This window comes from Salmo salar, chromosome ssa20, assembly GCF_905237065.1.
Source record: "Salmo salar chromosome ssa20, Ssal_v3.1, whole genome shotgun sequence".
Classification (NCBI taxonomy): Eukaryota; Metazoa; Chordata; class Actinopteri; order Salmoniformes; family Salmonidae; genus Salmo; species Salmo salar.
In genome coordinates, this window is record NC_059461.1 from 69,287,635 (window position 1) to 69,308,987 (window position 21,353).

General features: G+C 42.3%; 1 protein-coding gene across 7 annotated transcripts in view; it reads left to right on the forward strand.

The window, feature by feature from the left end:
* The first annotated feature begins 316 nt into the window (after nt 1–316).
* Nucleotides 317–21,353, forward strand: part of LOC106581097 (Friend leukemia integration 1 transcription factor) — a 30,955-nt gene continuing 9,918 nt past the window's right edge. For 2 of the 7 annotated variants that reach the window (XM_014162814.2, XM_014162817.2), the window contains exons 1-6: nt 331–581; nt 3,144–3,232; nt 11,133–11,344; nt 11,682–11,836; nt 12,580–12,783; nt 19,529–19,597. In XM_014162814.2, coding sequence (XP_014018289.2) covers nt 3,188–3,232; nt 11,133–11,344; nt 11,682–11,836; nt 12,580–12,783; nt 19,529–19,597 — 685 coding nt within the window. In that variant the 5' untranslated portion in view covers nt 331–581; nt 3,144–3,187. The other 5 variants (XM_014162823.2, XM_014162821.2, XM_014162815.2 and 2 more) reach the window with 5 other exon arrangements.

The following is a 21,353-nucleotide window of genomic DNA, read 5'->3' on the forward strand; positions in this document are numbered from 1 at the left end:
CTTTTTGTTTGTGAAATAACATGATGTTAAACAACAGAAACTGTTTCATAGGGATGATATCAATAAAATATAATTTGTGGTTTCAAAGTTGGCATGATATTTATTTTGATAAAGCATTTTATTTAACTTTTGTAAAAAAGTTAATTCGATTTCCTGTTCTATCCATAACATACACATAGCCTGCATGGACAGGTGTGTAAAAATGCCACTATTTAATCAATAGCTTACGAAAGGAGGGCGGAAGGACATTAAGCCGTAGTCTTTTTCAAATTTCAAAGGACCTGCTTTTTTTTATGGTGCTGTTCCTATGTCTTCTAGATTACCCTTATTTCATGGTTCAGTTGACTTGCAACTCCGGCTCCCTCTCACACTAAACGCAACGAGAAGTTTTTCGCTCTCTTCCAATTGGTTGCCGACTGGCGGCTCTCTTAAGGTTAAGGTTCTCATTCATACACCCTGCGTACGCCTTCTAAAAATAACTTACTGTCATCCATGGTACCGACTTTGAATAGACGGGACAAATCATTTCAATTGGGGAATAATTCAACTGAAAGAATAGACGACTGACAACATAACGACAGGTGGGTGAGGAAATTCCATTTGTAAGATTGCGACTCGTTGTCTTTTCTAACCATCCACAAACCTGTGCATACAGAATGTTTGGTGACCATAAATCAATTCACTGTTGTGTTACTAATTCTAGATTCATGTAGCCTGCCTTTTCATAAAACTATCTAATTTATCAAGATCCCATGCCAGTCTTCGGATCTGGTTTCATTTAGCTTAAATAAATGCTTTTCGGGCTATCATCCGATAAAAATGACTTCTTTTTTTTTCGTTCACAAGTTTGTTTTCGAAATGTGTTTTGGTTTGCCCTAATATAACTCGCTTTCAAGGTTTCTAGATGAGTGAGAACTGTGGTTAGAAAAAGTGCATAGATTAGGGGAAATCAGTTCGTTCTCATTTATGATGGATGACAGCACGCGCTTGTGCAAGGTAAGATGCTTAAAATGTAACACTAGAGGCTTTCAGCCCACGGGCTGTCTCGGAGGAAAGCCACTGCAGTTATTCAACAGTCCTCCTGAGACTTGAGTCGCCTAATTGGCTACAGATGCAGAATTCTATGCTCTTTTACCGTTTAGAAATTGGATGCATTTGGGAAACTTTATGAGGCGAGCCTAACGTTTGCCTGCAGAAGCTGAAAATAAAAAAATTGTGGTCACCAACAATTATCAATAGTGCCACGATCATAAGCCCCTTAGATAATATATCAGTAGCCGAGGTGATGCGGCAGAAATTCAATAACCAAATCATTTCAGCCAAACTTGAAAGTATTCCATAAAATATGTGAGTGTGGGCTATAAAATATCTGATCACACACTAGTCAGTTCGTGTGTTTCATATTTACTTATTTAGAGATTGCTATAACATGAATTCTGGATGTGTAGTGGTCCATCCGTTGGTTTTCATCGTATTTTTGCTATGTGGTGATTTTAAACATAATGCCGCTGTTGTTTTAGGGGCCCATGCGCCATGTATTGTAGGCCTATATTGACGAGTGCTACCTTACCTTTCGTTATTCCCAGTTTTCACAGTGACAGTGAGTGTCTCCTGTCAACGGATGAATCGAAATTAATGTCTATGGCTGCAATCTTTGCATTGACATCAAGTAAAAAGTAGTCATTATTCACTCGTTCTGTTTTTGGAGACCAGTGTTTGTCTCAGTGTAATTTGCTTGATGTTAGGAATGTTAAATGTTGCAATAATTCCACACTGAGGGAACGGCCAAAGACATCGTCTTCGAGCTGCCCTTTCACCCTAGACTGTAAGCTGCACTTATTAAAGAGAAAAGTGTTTCAATATGTGGTAAGCTTTAGGGAGAAACGTAGTGAAGGTTGGGGTTTGGGATCTGCTGCCCTGCCTCTCCACCTGAGTTGTCTATCGAGCAAGGTAAAGTCATTCTACCATGGTAGTGTTTCCAGTAATCATGAACAGTGGTATTATGGATGCGAATATGTGACTGGTTATTAGATTATCATTGTGCCACTAAATATGTGAAGGAAACAGCAGTGCACGGACGGCCATACGGCTGAATGAACCAAGCCTGAGTCCAACAATTTACAGTGGGCCTATGAACCAAATCTGAACCTACTATATATTTTGGTGGAAGTGCTTTCACAGAATAGAACGCAATTCATAAAACCGCAAGGCGCTCCTGGCGCGCTCCGGAGATCTCGAGCTGTGTTGGTTTTTGATAACTTTGTCAATAACTTACCCTGATATCACATCAACATGAACAATAGCAAAAGGCTTCCGAAAGTAAAAAGGTTTTCAAATTGTTTATTTAATTTAATGTGTGGCCTGAGGCTAGGCCTATACATAAATAATTAATTTAACTTGAGGGCGAATAGAAAAAAAGATCAAAACAAAACTAATGTGATAACAACCAGAGTGCAGAAAACGGAACTATTAGCCGGAGGAGAAGATTTTCAGGAGGTATCACTGCCATTGAAAATTCACAAAAATTTGCATGGGGCCCTGAAAATACAAGTTATTTAATTGAACATTAAAAAATGAGCTAGCAAAAGAATCAATGAAGTATGAGTTAATGGATGAATGAAGCTTGAATACCGGATGTGTGGATATTAGTGCATCATGAAGAAAGGTTGTTGATGGTCAAATGCATTACTGAAGGAGTGGGCGGGAGAGTTTGTGATTCCAGTGTTAGTCTAGCCTATACTATAGCTCTTTACCAATAGGAAGCTGAGTCATTCTTCCACCAATCAGACAGACATAGCTATCATAACTATTTAGATATGACATATTTCCATGACATAATATTTATTATTCCCCACACTATAAGCTTTATTTGTCATTACATTGTTATTACATTATTGATTATTTTCGTCTGCATTGAACCACAATTGATGATCAATATGCCTATAATTATTATAAATAGTATTATTGGGCACATTAGCCAACTAATATAATTATTGTGTACATTATTAGCATATGATTACTATGTTTTACTATTATATTTATTTGTGTTGTTATAATTATTTTATTGCCTTATTATTTTAGGATATATTGCTCTTATTCAGTTTTTCCCTTTTTTTGTGCTAATATACCTCTCCTCTCCCCAGGGCCCGTGGAACACTGTTGAAGACCTCTCGACCCTCTCGGTTCCATGAACATGTTTCAGACCGTGCCTGACACTTCGTCTTACGTCAAGGTAAGACAACCTCTTCTCTTCGAGCAGGTCATTTTGCTGGACGGTCTGGGTCCTCCCTAATTTTCTATTCATGATGATCCTTTGTGAATAATGACCATCTTCTTGTCATTCTTTAAATAGCTATCGGTAAGCATACCCTAGGCCTAATATGATAGGTATATTAAATCTTGTCACAATTGTCTCTCTCTGTTCGGTTGTTGTTACCCTGTTATAACCGTTATGCAAGAATAGGCCTGCATTCAAACATTTTATGGTAGCCTACTGTATAATGTGATTCTGTTCATTTGTCTGGACATCACGATTCATTTAATGTCTTTGCCTTCAGTGCGGGACCGTTATAGCACATTGTTATATTTGACATCATGCAGTTTTTTTCTCTCTCCGCCACAGTCTCAAAGAATGTAAACAAAGCAAATAGTGGACATCTGGTTTTCACGTTTAAAACTCTATGCCTTGAATCACGTGGTACAGCGTGGAATTCCTGCAACCTGACAATTTATAGGCCTTGGGACGATTTGTGGAAACGAAATATGCATTCCCATTGTTAATCTTATAGTCTATATTAAACTGCACAATCCACGACATGCCATAACCTAAGTTTAAGAAACTATCAGTGTAAGTGCAGTCGCCATGTATTATGGGAATGTATGCCTACTTGTCATTGAGTGCTCACCATAACACATCAACATTTCCGTAGGCTATCGGAATCTGGCTGTAATAAAATATTATAGGAAATGTGATGCCATGTCTTTCTGTCATAGATCATTGGTCGAAGACCAATTGCATATAGGCGGAGCCTGTATGGTTAAGAAAATGAACATTTGTGCTTAGTCAAGCCGTTCATAATATCTTTATACTCAAAATATTCCAAGAGTGACTTGTTATGCTTTGTCGACTTATTTCCCTTTGCATATAAGGGCACTTTTCATACATCCATACCGTTTGTAGCGCTCTGCAGAAAGTTTCACTGGCCACACTGCTTGAGTTCTCTGAACAATTACCGATTTGTTTTGGGAGACTTGAACAGCAAGGAATGTTTGAGGAGAAAATATGCTTTGAAATTAGCCTTTCTGCTCCCTAAATAAGACAATAAGTCAATGACGGGGAAACAAATCCAGGAACCTGTGTAAAGTGTTCTTTGGTTAACCATTGAATGTTTACCATTGCTTAAACAACCCATATTGAACACAAAGTTCGTCAGGTCAATGAATATCACATTGCCCTCGTTTTAATCTAAACCTTCACTGAATTATTTTGCATTTGGGGGAAGATATTGATTGTTCAGAATGTGAACCAGGCACGCCTCAAGACAAATTTGTAAGAAATATTCTGCTTCATGGTCTAGCATTGGTTTTGTTTGATTAAGGCCAGGCGAGACTCGAGCTCTCCAATAAAAATACATCTCAAATTAATTATGGCCCGGAGCAAGGGACCAGAACGTTCGGTCTTGTTTGCTGAGTATTTTTACTTGGGCTTTATTTTTGCCCGAGAAAGAGAAGGGGCATACCAGAACTCTCAAGTCTAATGAACAATCTTAAATGGCCGATCCATATCTATGTCTATGTAGTGGTTAGAATAATAGGCCGCCTAAAACGTTTGTCACATAAATGAATTTATAGAAGTCACAACAGACTACCTGTAGGCCTAGGCCTAATGTCATTTCTTTTGTCTTTTATGAATTAATATTTGTTCACGAATAAAATAAACATAGGCCTCTTTCAGTAGGTTAATAATCTTGCCTAATTATTAAAATGAAAACCTATAATAATACCGACATAATGATCACCGTCATCATTTAGCCTTGGATCATTTGGTAACATAATGGAGACGTTTAGGCCTAATCGGCTATTATTGAACATTTGTAAGCATGTGAAGTTGTGAAGTGCTATAAATTCACGATGAGCATAAACTGAAACTAACCCAAGTGCTGTCCACCCACTTATTGTATTGTCCAATGGAGGTGCTATGGCTTCCCACAGCTCGTGGTAGGAAATGCCTGGCTGTCCGATTTCAGCGTCAAGTCAGATGTTCTGTGGTTCGCTGTAAAAACCAACTTGCATCTGTTTATTGGCCTCAGAAAATATTTGTTACCACTCTCTTTGCATAAGCATGCATGTTCCGTGCGTAATGGAGTGAATAAATTGATTATCTATAGCCTGCTCTGACTTAGTCTTTAGATTGTTAGCGATTTGCCTCGGTTACTGTGGCTCTGTGACCAACTCAATCAATAGTGCTAAGTGATTTCAGAATTTGGTCACATTATACCTGAAGTAACCTCAGGTGTCAACGAATCACAGAATATTTTGTTTGCATTTTACTGGGTAGTAGGCATATTTGAAATAGGCCTACTTATATGGCCCATAAAATGACAGTCATTCACTATAGGCCTACTAGTCAACAGGCTATCACAAATAATAAACATTTATTATTTTCAAAACGCTAAGCCATACCAATGCCCTCTGCTATTGCAAACGGGCCTAAAATGGTTGGAATCTATAATTACGCAATAACGCACGAGGGGGTGTGGTATTGCGGAGTGCCTGGATACAGACCTTTTTAGCCGTGGTATATTGCCCATATACCACAAACCTCCGAGGTGCATTATTGCTATTATAAACTGGTTACCAACGTAATTAGAGCAGTACAAGTAAATGTTTTGTCATACCCTACGGTCTGATATACCACGGCTGTCAGCCAATCACCATTCAGTCCTCGAACCACCCAGTTTATAATGAATAGTATACCATGACATTCATTCGGCCTAAATCCAATTCAAAACCAAAACAGGAATGTTGAATAAGAAAATGTAACGGCCACTAAATAGTTAAACAAGGTGTCTCCCTTAATTACATGAGGCTGAACTGGCCTCAGGCAGGAGAAGCCTTGACCCCAAGCAGGATCCAGATGTGGTGGTATAGAGGGGGCCTCTCCCCCAACAGACCCCCAAGTCGAGAGCAGACAGGCCGGCCAGTCTGTCAGTCGCAGCGTCGCAGGCTCCGTTTGGCCGCTCTGTGGCCTGGCCGCTCCCCCAGGCAGAGCCCTATTGGTCTGGTCACGTTCAGGGCTGGCTCCATGTCTAGCATCTGCGCTGAAATTGTGTATGAACTGACAAGGACAATTTCCAAATGTAGAGGAAAAATTGTTGGGGATGGGGACTGGGGATTTTTGTCCATGGGTCCAGTAGCCTAAGAAAGTAGTTCAACTATAGCCTAGGTCTAATAATAATAATACTAATAATAATAACAACAACAACAACAATCAAAATAACAATAGAAGCCTATAATAATATAATAACAATGTAATAACATAACATGGGAGTAGGTACACTTCATCATTACTTTAACGAAACGCATACACATTTACTCATTAACTAAACTCCAAACATATTAAGAGACGGGGATCCCCTTAGCAATATTTGGAAATATACAATCCATTATCATTCCGTCCTGTGTTTGATGCAGACTCACACGTGTAGAACAGACCTTGATATTATGCCTCTGGGGCGCTGCGTGCTTGGGTTTTATTAGGAAAACTTCACAGAGGCTTGGAAGGCTATAACAAAGAGTAGCCTAGATCGCAACAACCCTTGGCACAGGTAGTTCAAGTTCGTATTCCTCTTGGTTTGATTTGCAGTTCATTTCATCAGCACTCTCGAGGAAAACATCTGTCTGCTTTGAAAGTGAAACTCTGTTTTATATATCTATCTCGCAGTGGAAACGTGAATATAAGAAGTTAATAGAGTTGGGAATGATTTGGGCTACAGTAAAATCAGAATTGTGGAAACATTTTTCACGCATTGCATTAAAGCAATACATACGGAGATTATAAAACATATTTGCAATCACATAACAGCCTATAAGGGGTTTAAATTATAACTTTTTCATTGGCAAGTAAATTTAACAAAAATACACAAATGTAGCCTACAACAACATATGCATATCGCTGGCAACCATTCAGTAAAAGTTTCCGAGTAAAAACATTAACAGGGGGGAACACGCAATTGTTTTCCCTGCTTATCTCTTTGTGACAAGTATCCTGCTTTTTGGAACTGCAATGAAGGCAGGGCTTGCAGTGACACACATAGCTTCCTTCTCAAAAGCGGTGACTTCCCTTCCCAAATGTAGAGGAAAAAAAACATCCGGTTAACTGTCTCTTTCTCTCTGAGATATATCGGGGGCTGGAATTAATTCAGGAGCGTGTCATGTTTGGAATATTGTTGGGGTCCGCTGAAAATTGCGCAAAATGGACGGAACTATTAAGGTAAGGGTGGAGGACGGGGTGTACGAGTTTGTGAGAGCTTTGCTTTTCGGAGTTGCGCCTCCTTTTAGCATGAGTTGCTATGTCTGTGAGTAGTAGCCTACAATGTTGGGCAATGAACGGCTTTTTATTTTGATCCGAAATCGGTAACCAGATGTCCTTCTATTTTCCTCTTTATCCCGAAGTTTCCTTTTCCTTTAGGAAACTCTGAAAGTGAAAAGAAGATTTTGTTGGATACGAGCGCGTAGACTCACGTCTGGAATTAAACAAAGTGCTTATTTTATTCAGTGAAAAGTATGTATTTATATAACAAAATGTAGGGAAATTATATTTCTCCAGTTGATATAGTGATGAGGCGGGATTAAGCAATATGTAGGCGATATATGGCTGTACTGTTAGATGAACGTGCGTTCTTTGTCAAGTAATGTATGATGTGTCAAAGAAGTGGCTGCGCAATAGTAGAGCAGGATGACTGGGATCCTCTCACAGTTCATGGTTCAAAACGTTAATGATGGTGTTTTGGTGGTTCATGTCGTTTATTTTTCAGGATATACAAGGAAGTACAATCCGTGCGTAAAACCATAGATTTTATACGCATATTTTCGGTTGTAAAAAGAGTGTGGAACATTTGCGATTTTTAGTAGCCTTGTCAATGGCCAAAATGTAATTTGGAAATATCACGGGGTGATTGAGAAGCGAAAACTGCGCATCTCCTTGTAATTCACTATTAACAAAAGGCTCACATGCTTACCTGGGTATTTATGCTTATATTGAACACAAAAGTAATTCATTACTGGGAGAGTGCATATTTTAGTTTTAAGGGACGGGTATTCAAGCGCGGTCTTCGGTTAGCCATGCAGCCTCCGGTAGTGAAATTCCAGATGCATTGCTATGCAGATGTTTGATGGTTAGGTCCCTGCATTTCGCACCACGGTATTGTGTCTTGAGTTTGAGTAGACATGGCCGATTGTCCTGTAGACATGGCCAAGTTATTCTGCTCCTATTTCCAACGAACTGGAGTATTATAATAGCCATGTAAACATATTGTCTGTCAGTGTGTTTTCTTTGCTGGTTGAAAGAAGCTGGTTTGTGTGGTTGAAGTGGCGGCTGGGTGTGGTGTAAGTTTTTGAACAGTATAAGCGTTGACTGCACAGAAAAGTTTAATTTATATTAAATCATTCTCACCCGACTGGTTTGTGATTGTTTAATACTCAAACATGTAAAATAGAAAAATGTAGGCCTTGTGAAATGATTGTTTATATTATCCTAAATTATCATGTAATGATGACAATACTATAACAACAATAATAACTCATTATTATACATGTATCAGGACTGTGTATGTCTCTGTGTGTATATTTGATTGACTACTAACTGTATTCAGACTTTAGTCATTAAAAAAAAGGGGGGGGGGGGGGCTTCCTGTTCTACACAATCTGGTTTCCTGACAGGTTTCCCTTTCCTCCTCAAACAAAGGACAGGAATGCACCCTGAACGCAACGATGCTGATGGGTGTGTGGACAACAACATAGACCCGTGCAGTCTGGAAGTAGCGCACTGGGCACTGGCGCACAGTGCGCTACCCTTTAAAAAAAACACGACTTGATGCATTTGCAGGCAGGCTGTTTGACTGTAAAGCATCTGTGGTGACCCAGGCACGTGGCAGCTTCCACTGTCAGTTTCCCAAGAAGAGTTTAGAAAGATCTGTTAGTTTATGAATGAGGGTGGTGAACAACATTACACTATTTTGAGATGATAATGGCACTATATGTACCATTTAATGATGGACATGTACAGTAAATAATTTAGAGAAAGCAAGACTTGGAGTGAGGTTATCATTGTTCCCTGAGAAAAAAAATGGTAGGCTACTTGAATAACCTACATGGGAAGGGTTGTTGGCACAAGATGTTCAGAAGAGACAAATGTAGATCAATTAACTGTATCTCTGTCCCACCCATACCATAGGCGGTGTGTGTGTTCCACACTGATACAGAACACACATACCAAATAGACTCAGAGTGGTGTGTTAGACTGTTTGGAAGTGCATACATTCACACTATTTTTAAAACCTGTAATCTTGATCGGCACATGCCACTTGCCAATCATGGATTACATGGCAGGGGCTGATATGTCAGTGTAAATGTAATGTGCAACAGCCATAATAGCAGAGCTGCACATTCCCTCACTGCTCTCAACATATAATCCACTGCCCTGGCCAGCTGCCGTATAAACCACTCTGATAGGGTATATGGCTGCCAGACTGCCAGTGTCCAGCTACAGTATGATGGTTTGACTGATGACTCCCAATGAATGGCCTCAAAAGCTGTCACCTTGGTCAGTTTGGAACCTTTGGCACATCACAGACACATACAGTCAGTGTTAGTGAATGTACTTTGTAGCATTAGTTTGCTGAAACGTACTGTACATGAATATAATATGTGTATTCTTCTGATTAGCGGTGAAGATAGAAAACCCTGTCCCAAGATAGACACCTCAGGAAATGAGTACACAGGCTGTAAACAGCAGACTGGCCACTGTATGTATCACTGGAACTTCAGTCCCCAGGCAAACTCTGCTTCACTTTTTCACTTGTTAGGACTCATTGAAATGTAGCAAAACTCGCCTTTTTAATCCATGTTTGCTATTTCATGAACAAAGTCAGACGTGTTTTGATGCGTACATACTTTGTTGTTCGCCAGGGGAAGAACTGTGTGTTAATGGCACATCATTGTCTTGATCTAGTATGTTATCTTTGAACATATCTTTAATCCCTCAGGATTACAGATATCTCTGTCTAATCGGTGACATCAGATGCTATCAGATCAGATGTGTGTCAGACGTGAGCATAATCCTTGAAATGGCTTAACTTTAATGACTAGATCAGTTTGTCTCTGTTGCTGCTGCTTTGTTTCATTAAAATGATTAATTGACAAAGGTGAGGCAAGGCAGGCTTCACCAACTCCTTATTTAATAGTAAACAAAGGGTTTAAAACTGATTTAGCTAAGAGGCTGCCCCAGTCTATACAGCCAGAGCCATTTACCTGAATATCTCATACATACTCTACAGCTCTTTGGCTCTGTGTATAGGTTATTGTATGTCACATCATTGGAATAGCAAGTATTGTATTCCCATTAGCCCATATACATCTCTGACAATGATAGATCTGATATGTATTCCATGCATCAGTTACCAGGCATGAGACGGAACACGTGGACACAGACAGAGTGTTCCAGTGGAGACGTTTATTTTCTTTAATAAGCGTACATTGCTCCAGCAGAGCCACTGCACTAGGGTCAATGTAGAGCTGACCCCATCGCTGATTCTGTTGAGTCTTCAGCTGCCGTTCCTTCTCTGTGGAAGGAAAACTCAGACTAGATCTTGTTGTGTGTAGTAGTCATCCGAATTGTAGTCATGTTTGAAGTCATGGTAACATCAACAGGAAGCTGTAGTTGCTAAATAGGCCCAATTGCTCTATACACAAACCACTTAGGATGCCAGATTGTGATATGAGACATAACTGCACATAATTACTCTAAACAAAATGTGTCTACAACAAGTGAGAGATTGAAGTTGTGAGATCACAGGTTCTCTCTGTTGTTCTAGAGGAGCCCCACTATAACCTGTTGTTCCTCTGGCCTGCAGGAGGCACTGTCAGTGGTGAGTGAAGACCAGTCCCTGTTCGAGCCTCCTTACGCTGCTGCTGCCCCTCTACCCAAGACAGACATGACTGCATCTGGCACACAGGACTACGTCCAGCCCCACAAAATCAACCCATTACCCCCTCAGCAAGAGTGGATTAACCAGCCAGTCCGAGTCAATGTCAAGAGAGAGTATGACCACATCAATGGATCCAGGTATGTTCGGCAGTATGCAAAGTCCATTGCACTAGACTCCAGGTTTTATGTCTTGTCCCTGTATGTCTTAATCTCTGCTGATTAGAGTTGATGTTCTCTAGATTAGTCTAGATTCAAAAGGACAGTTGATCATAACAATTGCTTGTGCACAGTTAGATATGATTTTTGGCCACCTGCAGAAAGTGACACTTACATTCCATTGGGCTCTCTAGCTCCACTCCATTGGCCCAGTGGTTGTCTATATTTCAAAACATTTTCATCGCCCTTTAATACACGCTTTGAGACAATATAAAGATGTCTTGTCTCTCCCTGACACCGACACTGTGTGTGTGTGCAGGGAGTCCCCAGTGGACTGCACTGTGGGGGGTAAATGCAATAAGCTGGTGGGGGGCAACGACACATCTCAGATGAGTTACGGAAGCTACATGGATGAGAAGAATGCTCCGCCCCCCAACATGACTACCAATGAGAGGAGAGTGATCGTCCCCGCAGGTAACAATGACTTCTATGATACAAACCATGTGGTATTTCTTTATAATGAACAAAAATTACATATTGTTTTTATTTTATTTCTCGTGTTATTAATTGTTCATAAACTAGACCTACAAGTTATATGACTCTCCATTCCAGGCTGTGAGAAATGTTTATTTCTCAGTAGTTTTTCATCATAGTCAGATGGAGGGCGTGTAAACAGGCTCTCAATTGGCATTCATTTTCTGATGTCGTAGAAATGTTTTTATTAGCCCCAGATCTATTTAGCTGGGTCATGGGTGAAGGATCTTTGATGCTTTTGTTAGTAATGTTTTAGCTTACTCATGGGAGCATGACTAAACACATAGAGGCAACAGAGGTCTGTTCAGTCAAAGAGCTCTTTACATTAGCTAATTGATTCACATATTACAGTGTTATTTATGAGGGATACATTCTTTGGGAAACATTCTCTCTCTGTCAGTCTTGGAAGAGATTTATGGTACATCAGATATACTGTAGAATAGATGCAGGTGTATGATTACATAGGCTACACAATCTGGGAAAGGATGGGTCACATAAATGAATTGAAAGATAGATGAATGAATAACTAGATAAATAAACAAGTGACAATAACAGATGGATACATTAGCCATAATTTTGAAGTAATTATGAGACTAAAACTTGAATTGCATTCTCAATCACTGTGAAAAGAGTAGATTGTCAAGTGGTGTTTACATTACCCCTGTCCCCTTGTCTTCCACCAGATCCATCGCTGTGGTCTCAGGATCATGTCCGCCAGTGGCTAGAGTGGGCCATCAAGGAGTACGGCCTGCTGGAGATGGACACGGCCATGCTCCAAAACACAGACGGCAAGGAACTGTGTAAGATGAGCAAGGACGACTTCCTCCGACTCACCACCATGTACAACGCTGAAGTCCTGCTCTCTCATCTCAATTATCTCAGGGAAAGTAAGTTCTGGCAGCCATTTTAGTTGATCTAAACTGAACAAAAATATAAATGCAACATGCAAAGTGTTGGTCCCAGCAAAAATAAAAGATCACAGAAATGTTCCATATGCACAAAAACCTTATTTCTACAAAATGTTGTACTCAAATTTGTTTACATCCCTGTTAGTGAGCACTTCTTCTTTGCCAAGATAATCCATCCACCTGACAGGTGTGGCATATCAAGAAGATGATTAAACAGCATGATCATTACACAGGTGCACCTTATGCTGGGGACAATAAAAGGCCACTCTAAAATTTGCAGTTTTGTCACACAACACAATGCCATAGATGTCTCAAGTTTTGAGGGAGCATGCAATTGGCGTGCTGACTGCAGGAATGTCCACCAGAGCTGTTGCCAGATAATTTAATGTTAATTTCTCTACCATAAGCCACCTCCAATGTCGTTTTAGAGAATTTGGCAGGACGTTCAACCAGCCTCACAACCACAGTCCACGTGTATGGCGTTGTGTGGGCGAGGGGTTTGCTGATGTCAACGTTATGAACAGAGTGCCCGATGGTGGGAGTGGGATTATGCAATGGGCAGGCTTAAGCTATGGACAATGAATTTTATCGATAGCAATTTGACTGCACAGAGATACCGTGATGAGATCTTGAGGGCCATTGTCGTGTCTTCGTACTCTCTAATCAACTCATGTTTCACCATGATAATGGACGGCCCCATGTCGCAAGAATCTGTATACAATTTCTGAAAGCTGATGTCCCAGTTATTCCATGGCCTGCATAGTCACCAGACATGTCACCCATTGAGCATATTTGGGATGCTCTGGATTGACATGTACGACAGCGTGTTCCAGTTCCCGCCAATATCCCACAACTTCACACAGCCATTGAATAGAAGTTGGACAACATTTCACAGGCCACAATCAACAGCCTGATCAACTCTATGCGAAGGAGATGTGTCGTGCTGCATAAGGCAGATAGATGGTGGTCACACCAGATACTGACTGGTTTTCTGATCCACACCCCCTACCTTTTTTGAGGTATCTATCTTTGACCAACAGATGCATACCTGCATTCCCAGTCATATGAAATCCATAGATTAAATTAACTGATTTCCTTATATGAACTGTAACTCAGTAAACTCTTTGAAATTGTTGTATGTTGTGTTTATATCTTTGTTCGGTATATGTCTGATGGATCATAGAGGTGTAGAACTGTAGTTTGTTAGTGATCTTTGTTCTCAATGTGGTAACAAACAGTGATAAGTTGACAAAACAGAAGATCTCTGTCTCTTCCATTAGCCAGTTTGTACTACAGTCTCACATTGACATACTGTACATCCAGTCTTGCTCACCCGGGTATTTGAGAATGCCAGAAAATGCAGTTTACCCGTTTGTCATTTTTTACATTGGTATTTTGCCTGGATTGGTTTTTCAAATAGAGTAGAGGAGGCTTTAATAGCACAGACTTTTTAGTCTGTTTCTCAGCCCATCGCCCCTGTTTTTGGATGTCAACTGAGGGTAAGAATTCCAAACCAAGGGGAATAAGATGACTCACTGTGTTTTGTCACCATAGTCATCGTTTTACAGTCGCCAGACAATGATACAGCCTTATTGGAAACCTGGACCCCATTTCTCCAAAATGGTCACCCCGCAGGCCTTGGCACATACAGCCATTGCAGCCAGGACTTAAGAGTTTTTTCCCTGTATATAACCGTCATCTCTGGACTGTAACCCGTTCTCCCTCCACTTAGGAGTGCCTTACTCCACATATGCCACAGTAAGATGAAGCCCATGTGCATTGCCTCAGGAATCACGCGAGTAAGTGAGGTCTATGTGTTCAGCAGAGCATAGGAAGTGTATCTGTAATATACAATGGAGGCAGCTTTGCTGATTAATTGGAAGGCCTTTTGTACATTACGGCCTCGCATGTTTTGGCAGCGAGACACGGTTGTAAAGAAACAAGGTTTCTCTGCACCATAATGCAAATGCCATCTATAAGCAAGATATCAGGAGGACAGGCAGCATCTGGCATCGTGTACAGGTCATCTGGACTGTGTACCATTCTGTGCTGTGCTGTATAGTTCAGGTTTTATAGACATCCACTGCATTGTATGGAGTTGATGGATGACCATCACAAAACATACTAAGCCATAATGTTGGAGGCCATCCATAAGATCAGTTATTTAAGTAAACCAGTAAATATATCTCACCCTCTACTGTATGTATGAGGGTTATCCTCTGCTGTTTTCACTGTACTGCAAGAATAGCAGCTGCGGCTGCAAAACTCCACCATTTGGGTGGAGCCCCAAATGGTTTGCTAATGGTTAAACATTTCTCTTAAAAATTGTGATGGGTCTTGCTGTAATGTAATGGGAAATGTATTCCGTGGGTGTCAACAGTTTTCTCTGTGCTGTGCGTGGCGTCTGGGTCCAGGGAATGGGGATGGCTGCCGTGAGTATAACAGCCCCATTGTGTTACAATGCAGCATGGACTGGAGGCTCTGTGTGTCTGATGGACCACCACCGCGCCCTCTCTGCAGAGCAGTTTTCATTAGGAACGGTTGCTGCGGGACTTAGCCTGGCTTAGGCGTGCTGCACTGCGTCTCCTCCCCCCACCACAATTCTTTTGATTTAGTTGTTGTGTGTTTTGGAAACAGAAGAGATGTTTCGGAATCCTCCGCTCGGCCATTGAAATTGCTTTGGACCCCTTCCCAAGCCATGAGACAAATGCTCTCTCCTCGTCCCGTGTCTGGCTGACCAGTGGCAGGCCTTTTGAGAAATGAGCAGCACTAGGGCATATATTGGGAGTGGGGCTCGGGTTGAGGTGGGAGGAACTGTGTTAGTAAAGGCACGACGTCGGAAGAGGGTGGAGAGCTTCCAGGATTTATCCTGGAAACTGAAGATGATCTCTTTCCCCCTGCAGCACAAACAAACACAATCACAGACAAGGAGCTAGCCCATCCAGAATGCAGACCACTGGCTTCACTCACGAGGAGAGCTGGAGCTGGAGCGGAGCCGAGCTCTCGGTTCAGACTCAGACACACATATACAAGGAGAGGGAGAGGCAGGCCCTGGACGTTTTTAGTGATTACAGGCAGTCTGATGCCTCACCCTCTCCCATCCTCCCCCCTCCACTCTCTTCCTAACCCGACGACGGTCCGTCCTCGACGAGCTGGAATCATTTCATACACATCTGTGTACACCATGTGTGTTACTTTTGGGTCGGTTTATTGAAACTCTGATTAACATTCTTCAGTGTCATTAAGCTTGTTCACTGTAGGCCAGAGAAGGGCATGGACATTTCCCCTCCCTGCGGCTATAAGCTAACAGTAACATCACACACCTGTCTGATTACTCTTAGTCATACACAGGGAGTAATATAATAAATGCACATGCCAGCAAGACATTCTGCACATATCTGAATCTCTGTCTCCAGCTGCGAACAGTAATAAGGGTGGTTGCCTGTGCATTATTTTGGCCCCATAGTTGGTCACTTATCCAGATTTTTATACGCGATGGCCACCCTATCTGCAATGTGCTTTCAATTTGGGGCGCAATTTGAGAATTTGTTCAAATTAGTCTGTCAGGGAGGGACTGCGGACTGTTTGCTTTATTGCACCCATGTAGGTCGGTTTGATACCACATGTGCTGGAACAAACCAAGCACAGAACGGTGAAACCTCCATCAAGGAGAGACTGTATCCTCAGACACAGAGACAGGAGAAAGGGGGGAGAGAGAGAAAAAGAGAGAAAGAAAGAGTGGGAGTTTTTATTGAAGTGTGTGGAAATGGCCTGAAGTGGCTTTGATTGAGTGCCATAGGAGAATAGCTGCAGTGCTTTCTTTCCCAGCTGTCCCTGCTATGGTCTGGTCTGCTCTGTGTGGTTGACTGTGGCTGGATGGATTTACAGGAGGGAGTGGAGAAAGTGATAAGTCTGGGCTCCCAGCCTCCCAGGCTGCCTCTGCTCCTGATCCAGCCTCCAGCCTCCCGGGCTGCCTCTGCTCCTGATCCAGCCTCCCGGGCTGCCTCTGCTCCTGATCCAGCCTCCAGCCACCCGGGCTGCCTCTGCTCCTGTCCAGCCTCCAGCATCCCAGGCTGTCTCTGCTCCTGATCCAGCCTCCCAGGCTGCCTATGCTCCTGATCCAGCCTCCTGGGCTGCCTCTGCTCCTGATCCTACTGCTGCTGCTGGTGCAGCCCACTCCAGAGTGGGGAAATTCTCAAGCCCTCAATAGTTTATGCAGACCATAAACATCTGGGCTGAGGGCTGCAGAGGAAAAGGTGGTCTGGAGTGCTCTCCTTTGCAGCCAGTCGCTCTCTCTTTTGGTTTTTATGGAGGTATCCCTGCATTAGTTCTTTCTATTGGCAGATTAGCACTCCAGTGTAGGGGCTCAGAGGCCTGTCTGCCTGCCTCTGTTGTTAGCTGTTAGGTACCATTACACAGCACCTCTGGTTGGTTTGGATTGGACAGGGAACTGGGCTAATGTAGTCTAGTGAATGGGGTCTCCTAGGCCTCCTTTTAAGGGGCACTGGTCTCACCGCCCACGTGGGTGCCCCTCAGTTTGTTGATGGAGAGAAGGGTATGTACATGTTTGAGGGGGTAGTATAGATTTTAGCTTGGTAGGATCAACAACAAGCCAGGGCTTAGCAAAGGCCAATGACGTCTAACCATCTCACAGGGATGTCTGTCAATATTATGGTGTGTCAAGACGGAGGGAAGGGGAATTTTAAAGAGTCATCATTCATTGAAAAGAAAGAAAATAAAACAATGCTAATGGAGGTATTATGTAATAGAGGAACAGACTCTGGGCAGATGTTGCTCGGTTGGAGGAGGCTGAACATTAACCAGTCATCCCACTGTGCAGTCAGATTACTGGGAAGTGTTTGTTTTTCGAGGGTGAAGAGCGCGTCCAAATAAATAGGCGGTGTAGCCAAGCCTCCCTCGCCTAAAGTGTCAGTGTTGGCGTTCCCCATTTCTCTTCTCTCTCTCTCTCTCTCTCTCTCTCTCTCTCTCTCTCTCTCTCTCTCTCTCTTCCTTATAATAGCGGTCCCAGTGTTCTCTTTTGGATCTGTTTTCTCTGGGGCGGCCCCCATGTGGAACGCAGTAGGGGAGGGGTTTACCCTAGCCCCTTTTCTCTCTCTCCCTCTCCCTCTCCCTCTCCCTCTCCCTCTCTCTCTCTACTTCTCTTACTCTCCCTGAGGATGAGTCGGTGCCGTGCCTGCCCCGTGCGCTTACACTGAGAGTGTGGAATAATGTTTGTATGGGGAGCTGCGTTTGATTGCTGTGCAGGGACCCTATCTCACACAATGCTTCCCCTGTTCAGCGGCCCCAGGTCCAAATCAGGACCAGAGCCTTGGGGTGGGGTGGGCTGGGGTGGAGCGAGAATGGGGTGGGGGTTAGAATTTGTGTGTAGAGCCCCCCTACCCCGCCTCCCTCCACCAGCTCCCCCAAAAACAGCCCCCAGATCTGCCTTGCTGTGGGCCCTCTCATTCCCCTACACCCTCCAAAATGAGCTAAGGCACGCCACTCCAAGGCTTCCCAAGCTGTAGCCTATACTGTTATTCATCTCTTCATCTCCTCCTGCCCATTCAGAAAACCTCCTAGAGTTCCTTCCTAACTAGCAACTCCCCATAGTAGTAGTCTTTGTATTCAATCTTACATTCTCCATAGCAGTAGTAGCACTGGTGTTTTCCCAGTGCATTTTTGGTCTGTTTTTCCTCTCTGATTTGTGCCTCAGGGCAGCTAAAATTAAGAGAGCGTTTTGGTGCTGCTTGTGTCAGCAGAGGAATGCAGAGCAGTTCTGCTCTATAAGGTGAAATGAAAAGCAATCATGCTATTATACATACTGTAGTCTTGGTTTATGGACTTTAATAGTCAGGAGGTTTGTGGTGGAATTGTTGAATCAGCACAGCGTTCCGAGTTTAAAGGTTTACATATTAAAATATTGCTGGGTCGATTCTTTATTAGGTAGAATGGATTGATTGTTTACAATGTACCATGGGCAATTTTTAAGTATAATTTTAAGAGGCATCTCAAATGAAAGGAATTTAGATCTACTTACAGAAATCAATGATCTTCTTACTGCCACCCTCTGGGTATTGGCCAGTGTTCCTACTCACAGCTAACCGTTGTACACTGAGTGTACAAAACATTAGGAACATATTCCTAATATTGAGTTGAATCCAATGCTTCCCACATTTGTGTAAAGTTGGCTTGGTGTCCTTTGGGTGGTGGACCCTTCTTGATATACCCTTCTTGGAAACTGTTGAGCATGTAAACCCCAGCAGCATTGACGTTCTTGACACACTCAAACCGGTGCGCCTGGAACCTACTACCATACCCTGTTCAAAGGCACTTAAATATTTTTTCATTCCCATTCACCCTCTGAATGGCACACATACACAATCCATGTCTCAAATGTCTCAAGGCTTAAAAATCATCCTTTAACCTGTCTCCTCCCCTTCATACATTGATTGAAGTGGATTTAACAGGTGACATCAATAAGGGATCATAACTTTCACCTGGATTCACCTGGTTAGTCTATGTCATGGAAAGAGCATGTGTTCCTAATGTTTTGTACACTCAGTGTATAATGAATAATGAATCATTAAAATGAATTACTTGAATTAGTATACTATACTGTATAACCTATTAGCCATAATTTTTTATTAATCATGCCCTATGCACAGATAACTGTAAACTTTAAAATCATACAGCTCTGACGTTGTGTCTATCTGGCATGTTGCAGGTAGCTCATCATTATCCTACAACACTCCATCTCACATGGATCAGTCTCCAAGCCTGGCTGCCAAAGAAGGTAGGACAGCATTATCTTCCAAAACCTTACTGCTAACGTTAAATATGGGCAACTTCTTTCTATTTCAGAGGTGTTTTTATAGGGGACTATGTTTCCTGTATCGAAGAGAGCCAGGTATATGTTGAGAGAGAGTGAGAGAGAGAGAGAATGAGAGAGAGGACAGAAAGAGTGTTCTCATTTAGCATGATCATTTAGCCAAAACAATAGAGCTGCGGCATGTTCCTCTCTGTCTGCTGCCACAGAGGCAGCAGCTGCACCGAGACCAAGGTCCTGGCAGCACCAGGCAGAGACGCAGTTATTAACAGGTGAATCTTTTGTACAGGGGAATAATACCAGGCAGCGCTACCCCAGTCTGTGCTATTCATGGCCTACCTGCACATGGGGGAAAGTGAGTGCCACCTCAGAATGGAAGGGAATTAGCAAGACAAAAGGCACGCCGTGGCTAACCTCACTATCCACAGGAGGAGATAAAGCAGGATATGGTGGGGGGCTCAGGGAGATAGAACGTTTAAGGTCATTTTTGTGGATGGGTGTATTTAAAGGACAGGTGGTTCAGCCACAATGCAAACAGAGAGAAGGAGACAGAAAGGGAGATTAGTTGTTTTTGTTTTCACAACTTTGACTCAATCAAGGAGGGAACATGTGGTGGTGGGGAGGAAAGGTTTTAGGGGGGGATTTGTATTTGTGCAGGTTTGGGAGTGGTGTAGGCCACTGTTCAGTGTTTTAATGTGTAGATTAGCATTCTGTGTTTGGTGTTTATGAGGCTTGTTGATTCTTTCCGATCAGGTTGCTGGAGACAGTTTTTTTTTGCAGACAGCTAAAATGTGAACTTATGGTCCCTAAAAACCTCTGAATCTATTTCAAAAACCCATAACAGTCTAACCCATGTCTGGGGGAGGGGGGAGGGTTCTACTAAGCTATATGGAATTGTTTTAAGAAGGTCATACCAAGGACCATGTGGCTATTTGATTTTGAATTGGAATACCCCTTGAAGTATATAAAAAAAACAGATTCACAACAGACAGTCACAAAATAAAAATCTAAAGGAAGTTTGTTCTGAAGTGTGTGTCCAATATCTGAGAGATATAACCCCTGATTCTGGGAACTAAACAGTCTCCATATAGACTTTCATACATTTTTTCAACTGGCACCGGGGGACCTTCAGATGAGTTTTGTGAGGCCTGTGGACGTACTAGAGCAAAACAACTGACATGTACTGTAGGTGTTCGTGAGAGTCATAATGGGTAAGGATAACTTGGCTATATACACAGGGTACCAGTACCGAGTCGATGTGCAGGGGTGTGAGGTAATTGAGGCAGATATGTACATACTGTATAACTAGGAATAAAGTTACAGATAGTAAACAGTAGCAGCAGACTATGTAATGAGTCAAAAAAGTTAGTGCAAAAAGGGTCAATGCAGGTAGTCCAGGTAGCTATTTGGTTAACTATTTAATGAACAATTTAGCTGTCTTATGGTTTGGGGGTAGAAGCTGTTCAGGATCCTGTTGGTTCCAGACTTGGTGAGTCAGACCCGCCTAAGCCTATATTAGTGTCTGTGAAATGAGGTACATATCCTTTACATGTGGACTGTGAAGTCACCACCACATACAGTACATGAGAACAGGCTGCAATAACAGTGATATCCTGGCTCACAGGAAAAGGGTGTATCTAGGTAGGGAGAGAGGAAGAGACTAATAAATGTTTAACACACCCCTCTAGTCCACCGCTGAGCGACACTATTCTTTTCCCTCCAG